The 13,464-nt window shown below is 47.5% G+C and overlaps 1 protein-coding gene across 2 annotated transcripts in view; it reads left to right on the forward strand.

Annotated features, from left to right (window-relative positions):
• GPD1 (glycerol-3-phosphate dehydrogenase 1) overlaps nucleotides 1-13,464 on the forward strand; it is a 53,041-nt gene that overhangs the window by 33,085 nt on the left and 6,492 nt on the right. Inside the window, exons 2-5 of one of the 2 annotated variants that reach the window (XM_082212673.1) lie at nucleotides 4,456-4,739; nucleotides 6,274-6,451; nucleotides 10,873-11,013; nucleotides 12,832-12,970. In XM_082212673.1, coding sequence (XP_082068799.1) covers nucleotides 4,456-4,739; nucleotides 6,274-6,451; nucleotides 10,873-11,013; nucleotides 12,832-12,970 — 742 coding nt within the window. Of the gene's footprint in view, nucleotides 1-450; nucleotides 603-4,455; nucleotides 4,740-6,273; nucleotides 6,452-10,872; nucleotides 11,014-12,831; nucleotides 12,971-13,464 lie in introns of those variants that run through there. The other variant, XM_082212674.1, reaches the window with a different exon arrangement.

Below are 13,464 nucleotides of genomic sequence, written 5' to 3' on the forward strand. Positions count from 1 at the left end.
ACTGGATTCGGTGGGCTTACTTCTGAGTAGACACGGTCAGGGCATTTTTTTACCATGCAATCCTACCCTTGTACTCGGAAGCAAGCTCAGGACCGCAGAGATCCTAAACCTGTGTGACTTTCTTCAAGCCTTGGCTTTGTTCCTTTCCTACCCTTGTCAAACTAATGAAGGCGTCCGCTTATTGATTCAACCCCCTAATTTCCAAGGTCGTTCATTCACACGAGCAGCACGGGGAGAAAGCTACGCGTCCAAAACTGCCTGGCGGATTTCAACGCGGAAAAGAGCACCTGCGGAGCCAGCTCAGGTGCGCAGAGAGAGTCCGGGTCAGGCAGGGCCTCCTCGTCTCTCGCCCCCCGGAGCCGCCATAGGGCCTGGCCTCCTCCGTCTCTTCCCCGCCGGCCCGTCGAGGGCCCTCCCTGCTCGGATCCGCTCCGGCGAGGAAAGGGTGCGCCCGGGGACGCGAGGCGGGGCCGCGCGGCGGAGTTTATAATGCCTCTCCGACGGGGCGGCAGCGAGTGGGAGCGAGCCAGCGATCGCGCAGCCTGCTGACAGTCCGCCGCGATGGGAGGCAAGAAAGTTTGCATCGTGGGCTCCGGCAACTGGTGCGTGGGCGGAGCGGGGGGGCGCGTGGGGGGGGGGGGAGGCAGCGCTGCTACAGCTGCGGGGGAGGCGCTGCAAGTTAGGACACTCGCATTAGGACACTCGCTCGACCCTCTTGCATGCCAGAAACGGGGTCGTTTCTTTGCTTTTTTTCGGGGGACGGGGCTGAAAGCTGACTCCTGTTGCTCATTGTGATGTGTGGGGCTCTCGACTTCTGCCCCCCCCCCCCGCCGCCGCCCCGTCCAGTGCCGGCCAGGACTGAAGGTGGTAGTGAGAGGGGTGGGGGCTATTGCTTTGCCCTGTTTAGGGAAGCTTTTAATATTTAAGGTTGTGTTGTTTTTAACACTTGATTGGAAGCCGCCCAGAGTGGCTGGGGAAACTCAGCCAGATGGGTGGGGTATATACAATAAATTATTATTATTATTATTATTATTATTATTATTATTATTATTATTATTATTAGTTTTTTAAAAACAAGTCGCTTAAAGCGAGCGCTGCCCTCGATCCCTCAGCAATTTGAACCATAGGAGCCAACACCTGGGAGCCGAAGTCCCTTCAGGCCCCGCAATAAAATATTTGAGGGGACGCGCAACCCCCCCCCCCAGTTGATGAGCATTGCCATTCAAATAGTGTGCCATCTTATGCGATCAATTATGTGGGTTGGGGCTTACCTGGTCCCCCCACCCCAATATTTTATTCAAGTTGGCACCCCCAACGTGGGGCTCACTGAGATGAAGAGTCTTCTGCTGTGCCGTCTGAGCTATCCTAAGTTCGTTACGCCCTTAACCTTCGGGTTAATAAATGGCTGGGGGAGGAACAGGTGCCAGCCAGATTCGCATTCCCTCTGGTGAGACTTTCTGCCATTTCGTGTTTTGCTTGCCAGGGGTGCAGAGGGAGAGGGAAGGAGCCCCCTAGTGCTCGACGAGAGAGCGCCCCTCACTTGAGTCTATTTCTGGAGCCTCTTGTTAGTATCACTCTCTCGAAAAGAAGCTCTGTGCGCTGCGAGGCAATGCCTTCCTGGCTCTGCTTGTCCTGCAGCTGTTCTTCTTCTTCTTATTATTATTATTATCATTATTATTATTATTATTACCCTCCAGGATATGTCAGAGACTAGTCCCGGAACTGGCTTTCAGTGCTAAAGCTTGACTGTGCAATATAGGAATACTTGCATGTATCTTTTGGAGCATATGCAGAGCGCATATTTGGACATGCGCTGGAGGGTTACGACGCAGTGACCTCAGTGCATTTCCTCGACACATCAGGAGCAAGGTGGGAAAGCTTCCAGCTTCAAGAATTGGAACTCTATAAGCCAAGAGCAAGTCTCTCCATGGGCACCTATGTTTGCATATGTACAAGTTCTAGTTATAATAAGCAATCTTGTTTAAATTCTTCTCTCTCCTAAGCACAAGTGAAAGCCTATAATGCTAATGTGAGAGATTTGTACCTGTTTGTGCATTTGGAGATGCATGTTTGTAGGCCAGACTTCGCCAACACAGTGTTCTTCCTAGGTTTTGGACTACAAATCCCATCATCCACAGCTTGATGGCTATGGCTGATGGGATTTGTAGTCCAAAAGATCTGAATGGTCCTAGGTTGGCGAAGGTTGGTCTAGACTCTTGGTTTCTTACTATTATAATTTAGCTGACTGGCGTCTTTTGATATATAAACGGCTACATTACATGAACGGTGTGATAGTACACTGAAGAATTGCACACCTCCTTGGAAAGAGGGGGAGGAACCAAGTTTCTCTAAAGAGGCCTTTAAGCGTGTAATGCACATAGATTCAGGAAAGTACTAGTTCACATAACACACACCTAAGTTGCTGCAAGAGGGTGTGGTGATAGCCAGAAGCTCAAAGGGGGATTAGAGAAATCCATGGGGAAGCTATCCATGCCTATTAGTCATTAGGCAATATACCAGAAACTGGTGCGTTTGAGCAGTAAAGAGTTACTGCATTCACGACAAATTTAAAACACTTAATTGATGCTACAAACACATACAGGGGAGCCAAGAGACCTCACCCCACTTTTGTTCCCCAGCAACCGCCATTCAGCGCCACATCACAGCCGTTATGGCTTTTGATCCTTTTTTAAAAGCTTCCAATTAGGTGGGCGTCACTAAATCTTTTGCTAGAGAATTCCATAGTCCCAATTATGCACTGCTTCCATTTCTATTTCTTCACAATTCCCCCCCCCCCATAATCCATATACAGTGGTACCTCGGGTTAAGTACTTAATTTGTTCCGGAGGTCCGTTCTTAACCTGAAACTGTTCTTAACCTGAAGCACCACTTTAGCTAATGGGGCCTCCTGCTGCTGCCGTGCCGCCAGAGCACGATTTCTGTTCTTATCCTGAAGCAAAGTTCTTAACCTCAAGCACTATTTCTGGGTTAGCGGAGTCTGTACCTGAAGCATATGTAACCCGAGGTACCACCGTATTCTGATCCCATCCCATCATGGTGCCTAGCTAGAATTTAAACAGAAGAATAAGGGGGATTATTGGGACGCGGGTGGCGCTGTGGGTTAAACCACACAGCCTAGGACTTAGAATCATAGAATCATAGAATCATAAAGTTGGAAGAGACCACAAGGGCCATCGAGTCCAACCCCCTGCCAAGCAGGAAACACCATCAGAGCACTCCTGACATATGGTTGTCAAGCCTCTGCTTAAAGACCTCCAAAGTAGGAGACTCCACCACACTCCTTGGCAGCAAATTCCACTGTCGAACAGCTCTTACTGTCAGGAAGTTCTTCCTAATGTTTAGGTGGAATCTTCTTTCTTGTAGTTTGGATCCATTGCTCCGTGTCCGCTTCTCTGGAGCAGCAGAAAACAACCTTTCTCTCTCCTCTATGTGACATCCTTTTATATATTTGAACATGGATATCATATCACCCCTTAACCTCCTCTTCTCCAGGCTAAACATGCCCAGCTCCCTTAGCCGTTCCTCATAAGGCATCGTTTCCAGGCCTTTGACCATTTTGGTTGCCCTCCTCTGGACACGTTCCAGTTTGTCAGTGTCCTTCTTGAACTGTGGTGCCCAGAACTGGACACAGTACTCCAGGTGAGGTCTGACCAGAGCAGAATACAGTGGCACTATTACTTCCCTTGATATAGATGCTATACTCCTATTGATGAGGCCCAGAATTGCATTGGCTTTTTTAGCTACCGCATCACACTGTTGGCTCATGTCAAGTTTGTGGTCAACCAAGACTCCTAGATCCTTTTCACATGTACTGCTCTCAAGCCAGGTGTCCCCCATCTTGTATTTGTGCCTCTCATTTTTTTTTGCCCAAGTGCAATACTTTACATTTCTCCCTGTTAAAATTCATCTTGTTTGTTTTGGCCCAGTTCTCCAATCTGTCAAGGTCATTTTGAAGTGTGATCCTGTCCTCTGGGGTGTTAGCCACCCCTCCCAGTTTGGTGTCATCTGCAAATTTGATCAAGATGCCCTTGAGTCCGTCATCCAAGTCGTTGATAAAGATGTTGAATAAGACCGGGCCCAAGACAGAACCCTGTGGCACCCCACTAGTCACTCTTCTCCAGACTTGCCGATCAGAAGGTCGGCGGTTCAAATTCCCACGACGGGGTGAGCTCCCGTTGCTCGGTCCCAGCTCCTGCCAACCTAGCAGTTCGAAAGCACCTCAAAGTGCAAGTAGATAAATAGGTACCACTCCGGCGGGAAGGTAAACGGCATTTCCGTGCACTGCTCTGGTTCGCCAGAAGCGGCTTAGTCATGCTGCCACATGACCCGGAAGCTGTACACCGGCTTCCTCGGCCAATAAAGCGAGATGAGCGCCACAACCCCAGAGTCGGTCACGACTGGACCTAATGGTCAGGGGTCCCTTTACCTTTAAAGCCACAGCACCACAGCACACTCTGTGATCCGAACTATCAAGCCGGCTGGGAACTTGAGCCCAACCCTCCCCAAGAACTTTGCCACTTTGGTAGCTGGTTTCCCAAGGGGATTCTATTAACTTGGAGGCTGCCATTGGCTTGTGAGAGGAGGCAGCTAACAGTAGTAGGACTTCTGCAAGTTGGAAGGTGGATACTAACCTTGGCATCCCCAAGTATTTTTTTCTTTCTGCAACTGGGTGAACAGCAGCCTGCCGAATGCGTGCGTTACAAGCCTCCGTTGCAAACGTAATGACTTGAGCATTGCAAAGTTGTCTTTTGTGTGTTGTCCTTTGGGGGCCAGGGTTGGAAACGTTATGGAAGATTTGGAGGGGCACAAAGTTTCATGAACAACAATGACTGAGGTGCGTGAGCCAGTTGGTGGCTGTAGCAGGGCCTTTCCTATAGCCTGGCAGTGCCATGTTAGAGAAGCCATAAGGAACTGGTTTGCAGGCAAAGCCTCTTTAGCTGATTGAAATATACTCGGAGTTGAGAATGGATTTCATGATCTTTATTCAGCTCATAGTGGTGAGGAGGAATGGAAGTTCCCCCAGAATGTCTGCTTTATATACATTATTTACACAATGGGTCTCACGTGATTGGCTAATTATGGGATTCACCTGTAGGCCAATCAGGTTGCGGATTCACTTCCAGCTGGAGCTGGATTGGGTGGCTCCTGTAGACCAATCTGACTGCTGCATTCTGGACCCTATTGTTCTAGGACCAATCAGACTGCTACATTCTGAATCCTATTGTTCTAGGACCAATCAGACTGCTGCCTTTTGGATCCGATTCAACTCAGTACATAACACTGATAGTCGCACTTGGCGGTGGGTTGCTACTGATGGGTCAGCCGCAGTGGGGTTGACCCAGGACATTATCCATTTGGGCCACACCATTTGGGTTCCCGCCCTGTGGAATGCCCTCCCATCAGATGTCAAGAAATAAAGAACTACAGTCGTATCTTGGTTCTTGAACGCCCCGGTACTCGTACGTTTTGGCTCCTGAACACCGCAAACCCGGAAGTAAATATTCCGGTTTGCAAATGTTTTTCAGAAACCGAATGTCTGGCGCAGCTTCCGCTTGACTGCAGGAAGCTCCTGCAGCCAAGCAGAATCCACAACTTGGCTTTTGGAAGGTTTCGGGAGCCGAACCAACTCCTGGAATGGACTAAGTTTGAGAACCAAGGCACCACTGTCTCTGACTTTTAGAAGACACCTGAAGGCAACCCTGTCTCATGTTTGATGTTTTATCGTGTTTTTAATATTCTGTTGAGAGCTGTCCAGAGTGGCTGAGGAAACCCAGACAGATGGGTGGGGTATAAATAATAATAATAATAATAATAATAATAATAATAATAATAATAATAATAATAATAAATAATTAGGGTTGTGATGAGGGTGAAGACACTCACTGTGTGATCAGTTGTAGGCTTGCTCCTGGGTGAGATGCTGGAAGGGGGAATGTGTGCTAATACAGAATCCAAGTGCGCAGTGGAAAATTGGGGAGCTGTGGCGAGAGCATGAATGCAGTTCATGAATTCATACTCAGTGTGTTTGGTGGGTGATTTTGTTGATTCATGCTGTTGGATGTATTTGTCAGATCATTCTTTTGTATTTATATGCTCTTTGCTGCTTTGGGAGCCTTTGGGCAGTGTACAAATGAAATAACCTGGTACAGAGATAGGACTTTCAACTGCGGATGGTTGCACTCTTTCTCAGCCTTGCATACTCTCTCTCTCTCTCTCTCTCTCTCTCTCTCTCTCTCTCTCCTCCCCCTGCAGGGGTTCGGCTATTGCCAAGATTGTGGGCAGCAATGCAGCCAAGCTGGACAAGTTTGACACCACAGTCAACATGTGGGTGTTTGAGGAGGAAATTGGTGGCAAGAAACTCACGGAGATCATCAACACGCAGCATGAGAACGTCAAGTACTTGCCAGGCCACAAGCTACCCCTCAATGTGGTGAGTTCAGAAGCCGGAGGGGGGGGGGAGAGAGAGAGAGAGGGGAAGCAATGTGTGGGCAGCGTGGCAGCTGTATTCCAGGCTGGGGCCAATGTGTCACTTGCCTCTCTGTGCTTGCAAGTCAGCTTAGAGCCTTTCAAAGGGTCAAAAACAGCCTCAAGGTAATAACAATAACAACAATACAATTTATTATTTATACCCCGCCCATCTGGCTGGGTTTCCCCAGCCACTCTGGGCAGCTTCCAACCAAATATTAAAAACAATACAGCATCAGACATTAAAAACGTCCCTAAACAGGGTCGCCTTCAGTTTTAAAAGACACCCTCGCAGCAGATGTCAAGGCAATAAACAACCATTTTACTTTTTAAAAAGTAAAAAAGTTGTTTATTACCTTGACATCTGCTGGGAGGGCGTTCCACAGGGCAGGCGCCACTGCCGAGAAGGCCCTCTGCCTGGTTCCCTGTAACTTCACTTCTCGCAGTGAGGGAACCGCCAGAAGGCCCTCAGTGCTGGACCTCAGTGTCCGGGCTGGATGATGGGGGTGGAGACTCTCCTTCAGGTATACTGGACCAAGGCCGTTTAGGGCTTTAAATTTTAAACACTTTGAATTGTGCTCAGAAACGTACTTGGGTGCCTGTTGCAGAAAATCCAAGAAGCATCAACCATGGAGATCCAGAAATGTAAGAAACCAAACAAAGCACATTTCCCCATCCTTTAATGGCACCTCCGTATTTGCCTTGAGTTGTGTTCAAACCCAAAATTTCAAGCATGTGTGCGCCTAAGATTTCTGGGAACTGTAGTTTCCCCCCTCACATAGCTACACTTCTCAGAAACCTTAACAAATGACAGGATTCTTTGAGTAATTAAAGCAATGCACTTTAAATGTAAGGTGTGCGTGCATCTGTAGCTCAGAGGAAGCCCCGGCAGCAAAAAAGAACTCCCTCTTGATATTTGTCCTGAATTTACATTTACGCATACAAATTAGCATATGCACATAAATATATGCCATAGACTTGTGCCAAGAAACGTGTACCTAACAATGTATGTCCCTGACTGTGACAATGGGAAGTATTTGTCAATCTGTTGCAGTACATGTATCTAGACTAGGCCAAGATAAATTATGGGATTGCCAATAGCTGAAGTTGGTCTCTTGTTGGGGGAGTGGAGTGGACTTAAGCTAAACTAACTCCCGTCAGTTTCAAGAGGAGAGGAAAGCAAGTGTTCAAATATATCCTCTTTTAGAATTTGTGAGGACTTGAGACGCGCTTAAGATTTGGCTGGAACACGCTGAATGTTGAGAATCTCGCTTATTCCCTCCCACATAACTCTGAACAAAGGACTCTTTTGTTGGAGCATTTCATGCTTTCTGACTTCTTGAAAACTCGCACCAACTTCATCACCTGAAAATTAACAGTGCGGGATACACATTGAAAGGTTATAGGGGGACATGGGGAGGAAGAATCACATGTCAAATGTGGCCCAGAAATAACAATGGCCAGTTGGTTTTAAAAGGGGCAACTTTCTGAAGTAGCGGATGGAGAAACAGTTTGTCTGCTAATAGGCTGGCCAGTTTTTAACCTCTCTCTCGAGGATGAACAAGATGCAGATTAGGCTTCTTCCTATTGGAGGGGAGCTTTGAGCAGGAGTAAGCATTCAAACTATAGGGTTAAACCACAGAGCCTAGGACTTGCCGATCAGAAGGTCGGCGGTTCAAATCCCCGCAACGGGGTGAGCTCCCGTTGTTCGGTCCCAGCTCCTGCCCACCTAGCAGTTCAAAAGCACGCCAAGTGCAAGTAGATAAATAGGTACTGCTTCAGCGGGAAGGTAAACGGCGTTTCCGTGTGCTGCTCTGGTTCTCCAGAAGCGGCTTAGCCATGCTGGCCACATGACCCAGAAGCTGTACGCCGGCTCCCTCGGCCAATAAAGCGAGATGAGCGCTGCAACCCCAGAGTCGTCCACAACTGGACCTAATGGTCAGGGGTCCCTTTACCTTTACCTAAGCATTCAAACATGAAATCTACAGTCAGCAGTGTGACTAGTCACTGTTTGGGAAGGACCTGTGTGTTTTGAGCTATCTCCAATTTTCCCTTTTGGTCTCCTGGTGCTAGCCAAAGCCAAATTCCCAATTGAATGAGTCTCCATTCCTGTTTCATCTGCTTTCTACTGGGATACTTTAGCATATGTGTTGTGTGCTTAACATAGTTAAATGTGCCAAACCCTGGCCAGTGGTAGGAGGAAAATGGCGTTGCTTTTAGGAAGTCAAACCCACTGCCGTACTCTGCATGTAATTCAAAGAACAAATAGTTCCAGATTCTGACTGTGGGACTGATGTGTGTATTCGTTGATTCCAAATGTGCTGTTTCAGGGAAATGCATCTATAGGTATGCAATAGCTTCTGGAGAAGTTCTTAGCAAACAAACAAGGTGGCCAATAAAGGTACATCTCAGGGAGTTGCTTCTCCCATATATCTCACCCCCCAGACAAGTTAGATCTTCTGATGGAATCCTGCTGCTCCAAAACCATCTCATGTGCAGGGCCTTTTCAGTCGTGGCTCCAAAGTAGATCTGAGAGATCTACACAGACTCCTCTCTGCTGCCGTTTTTCTGCATGAGTTTTTATTTCTGATTGCCTTTGCTAACCATTGATTAAGTTCTGTTGACCAGCTACCACTGCTTTAGTTCATACCACTTTATTTTAGCCACTGTTTTGTTGTTTATATGGTGTTATTTTGTGTGTGTATCCTCCTGCTATTTTTGTGACCTTTGATTTTAATTTTGCTGTAAAAGCAAATCGTATAACCTTTTTGGGTGAGCTATGGTATACAGATTACTATCAACTGACAATGGATTATTTGTGTCAAGCCTGGAAGGGTCTTCAAGGCCCATTTAGCAGATTTCTCTGGGCCTCCTTCCTCCTGTCAGACCCAGAGGAGCACAGCAGGGTTGGCTTGCGTCTCTTCCAGGAGAATGAAGATCAAGGAACAAGTTGCCTTGGCAACAAAAGTAATAAATAACCTTCTCTCTGCCTGCTAACATTTCCCAGTGCTAACAGAGTGTCAAAAAGCCCACTCAATAAAAACACATGCTGGGAGATGGCAGATAGATTAGATGTTACACTAGGCAAGTCTTGTTCATTGAGCACAGGGTTCAAATGCCTTTTATGTTGTTTTTTAATAATATCTTCCCCATGCCCCCCTCCCTCTCCAATACTTAGCTGGTGGCGCTGTGGTCTAAACCACTGAGCCTCTTGGGCTTGCCGATCAGAAGGGCGGCAATTCGAATCCCCGCGACGGGGTGAGCTCCCGTTGCTCTGTCCCATCTCCTGCCAACCTAGCAGTTCGAAAGCACACCAGTGCAAGTAGATAAATAGGTACCGCTGCAGAGGGAAGGTAAAAGGCGTTTCTGTGTGCTCTGGCTTTTGTCACGCAGTCCTGTTGTGCCAGAAGCGGTTTAGTCATGCTGGCCACATAACCCAGAAAGCTGTCTGTGGACAAACACCGGCTCCCTCAGCTTGAAAAGCTAGATGAGTGCTGCAACCCAGCGCCTTCGACTGAACTTAACCATCCAGGGGTCCTTTAGTGTACACACACACACACACACACACACACACCCCTCTGCTTAAATCAGGTGTGAGGAGCTTTAGGTGCTCCAGATGTTGCTGAACTTCATCTCCCACCAGCCCCAGCAGTTGCCAATCTTCTTTGCTCATTTTTCATTTCGGGGCTAAGAAAACACGGGCCACAGTTGTTGCATACATAAATAACATTTCCTGACACCTGAGGATTTCAGTCTGAATTATCCTCAAAAGAAAGGACTCTGGTTTCTCAGCCAAAGAAGGTCCCAACCAAAGAAGATTGGTAATTTAAGTTGACAGAATATGCACAACTTGCATACTTAACATATACAATAAGAGAACAAGAAGAACATTTAGAGAAGATTGGAAAACGTTTGTTGAATGTATGGAAAATAATTGTGTCCACTGAAAACGCTGGCAGCATTAAGATAAAATCAACAGTGTGAATAAGTTGAGGCAATAATGGAATACTTAATGGTATAGTTTTTGTAAACTATGCAGGGATTTATGATATGGAACCATGGAAAGAGAAGTCACTGATATCTTAAGGATGTAAAATGAGTATTTTAGATTGTAAAACAGAAAATTTTAATATATATATATAGAGAGAGGACTCTGGGTTTTTTTGGGAAAGTAATTTATGCAAACATTCAGCTTTCTTCAAAGGCATTTGGTTACCCTAGTGCAGAATTTCCTAGGGTTTGCTGAGCATGTGTGTCTTATAAGAGCTGCAAACCTTTCTTCCACCCCAATCACCCTTCCTTGCTCTCACTGATCCTGCTCCCTTGAGTTGCCTAGACTTGCTGTTGATGTCTTTGTTTTCTCCAACCCGCCCCCAATTGCTGCAGGTGGCAGTGCCAGATGTGGTGAAGGCTTCAGCTGATGCAGACATCCTTATCTTTGTAGTGCCGCATCAATTTATTGGGAAGCTCTGTGACCAACTGAAAGGCCATATCAAGAAGGACGCGATTGGGGTCTCGCTCATCAAGGTGTGAGTTGGAACTAAGGGTTGGGCTGCTCCGAGCAGCTGCAAGGTGGGGCTGTTGGGAGATGCAACCATCCTAGGAACTAACTGGGGCAGGTTCCATGAGTTTGCTTAGATGAGCTGAGAGGCAATTGGGTGCATGTGTTGTGTGAGGAAGAGAAACACACACAGAATGGGCTCAAGAAAAGCCTGTGGGAGAGTAGGGAACACCCACATGGGACACAATTCCCTATGCTTAATCAATGACTGTGATTTATTGAGAGAGCATATAATGGATTATAGCATTGCAGCAAGCTTCGTCTTCCCTGTTGAGGCTCCTGGAAGTATTCTTTGACTGTTGTGGTATCTTAAAAGCTTCAGGCAAATACCAAGTTCTTGGGTTGAGGACTTATTAATATTCACATATGGAAAGGAGGATCAGCAGCCCGGGAGCCAATTTTGCTGCTCCCAACACCCAAAATTAGTAGCAGTTGTAAGCATATTGTATGCTGCTTTTCCCCCAGACTGGGACTCAAGGCAGCTTATATAGATAAAATTTGTTGTTTAGTTGTCTTAGTTGTGTTTGTCTCTCCATGACCCCATGAACCAGAGCATGCCTTGGAAACTCTCACTTCTCAAACCTGCTCCTTTTTTATGTCCAGATAGTTTTCTTGACAAAATACTGGAGTGGTTTGCCAGTTTGTTCTCCAGGTGGATCACATTTAGTCTAAACTCTTGGCTATGAACTGCCCGTCTTGGGTGGCCCTGTACGGCATAGCTCATAGCTTCTCTGAGTTATTCAAGCCCCTTCGCCACGACAAGGCAGTGATCCATGAAGGGGATAGATAAAATAGAAACAGCCAAAAACATAGGGGGGAAAAACTATCGTTAGAAAGCAATTAAACACACACATTGGGACGCGGGTGGCGCTGTGGGTAAAACCTCAGTGCCTAGGACTTGCCGATCGTATGGTCGGCGGTTCGAATCCCCGCGGCAGGGTGAGCTCCCGTCTATCGGTCCCAGCTCCTGCCCACCTAGCAGTTCGAAAGCACCTCTAAGTGCAAGTAGATAAATAGGTACCGCTTTATAGCGGGAAGGTAAACGGCGTTTCCGTGTGCTGCGCTGGTGCTGGCTCGCCAGCTGCAGCTTCGTCACGCTGGCCACGTGACCCGGAAGTGTCATCGGACGGCGCCGGCTCCCGGCCTCTTAAGCGAGATGAGCACACAACCCTAGAGTCGGACACGACTGGCCCGTACGGGCAGGGGTACCTTTACCTTTACCTTAAACACACACATATACACAAAATATATATGATTTTAATTACAATAAAAACATCACAGCACCAAGAGTTTGGATTTGATATTCCGCTTTATCACTACCCTAAGGAGTCTCAAAGCGGCTAACAATCTCCTTTTTCCTTCTACCCCCACAGCGAACACTCTGTGAGGTGAGTGGGGCTGAGAGACTTCAAAGAAGTGTGACTGGCCCAAGGTCACCCAGCAGCTGTATGTGGAGGAGCGGGGAATCAAACCCAGTTCACCAGATTACGAGTCCACTGCTCTTAACCACACCACCACACTGGCTCTACCAGCCTTTTCCTTAAAACTAGTCAGTTCCCCAAAGCCCGTGAACAAGAAAGTCCAACAGCAAGGAGGGAGCCAGTCCATTTTCTCTAGGAAGGGTGTTTCAAAGTCTGGGAGCAGCCACCGCTAGTCACAACATCTACTGTATGCTGTTGCATCTCTTTGGGGGATAAGGATGCTCTCAGAAGGACTAGGGGCTACTTGAGGGATCTCAGCAAAGAGCTACCCCACTGACCTCGTCATGTTCTGTTGAATCCCAGGGTGTGGATGAAGGACCTGATGGTCTGAAGCTGATATCGGACATCATCCGTGAGCAGCTTGGCATCGAAATGAGTGTGCTTATGGGGGCCAATATCGCCAACGAGGTGGCCGACGAGAAGTTCTGCGAGACCACCATTGGTAAATGAGTTTGAGCTTATTCCTATGGCTAGCTGGGCGATGAGAATCTCTCCAAGTGGGCTGCTCATGTCAAGGTCTTCTGTCCCTCCTTACCTTACCAGTGCCACCACTAGATGTCTTGGGCCTACTGAAGCTTGTGTCGAAGAGCAGCTCCACAATAGTACATTAGAGGCTTTGGTTCATCAAGTATAGACAACGAATAGGGAACATGTGGCACTTCATATGCTGCAGACTACAACTCCCATCGGCCATGACAGCTGAGTCTGGTGGGAGTTGGGAGCTCAGCAACATTTGGAGGGCCACAAGTTCCCCTTCTCTGGCATAGATGGTATGATTTTGCCACATCTCACCTTGGACACAAGGGATATAATTTTAAACCCACTACAGCATGTGAGGAAACCGGTGTGGCTCCTCTGCCCGAATTGCTCTCTACTCTTGCTGCCATTCAGCTTTCTCCCTCGCCTGCAGTGGCCCATGGGGATCCAGGTATGACC

This window comes from Podarcis vaucheri (genome assembly GCF_965113315.1).
Source record: "Podarcis vaucheri genome assembly, chromosome: 2".
In the NCBI taxonomy this organism is placed as follows: Eukaryota; Metazoa; Chordata; class Lepidosauria; order Squamata; family Lacertidae; genus Podarcis; species Podarcis vaucheri.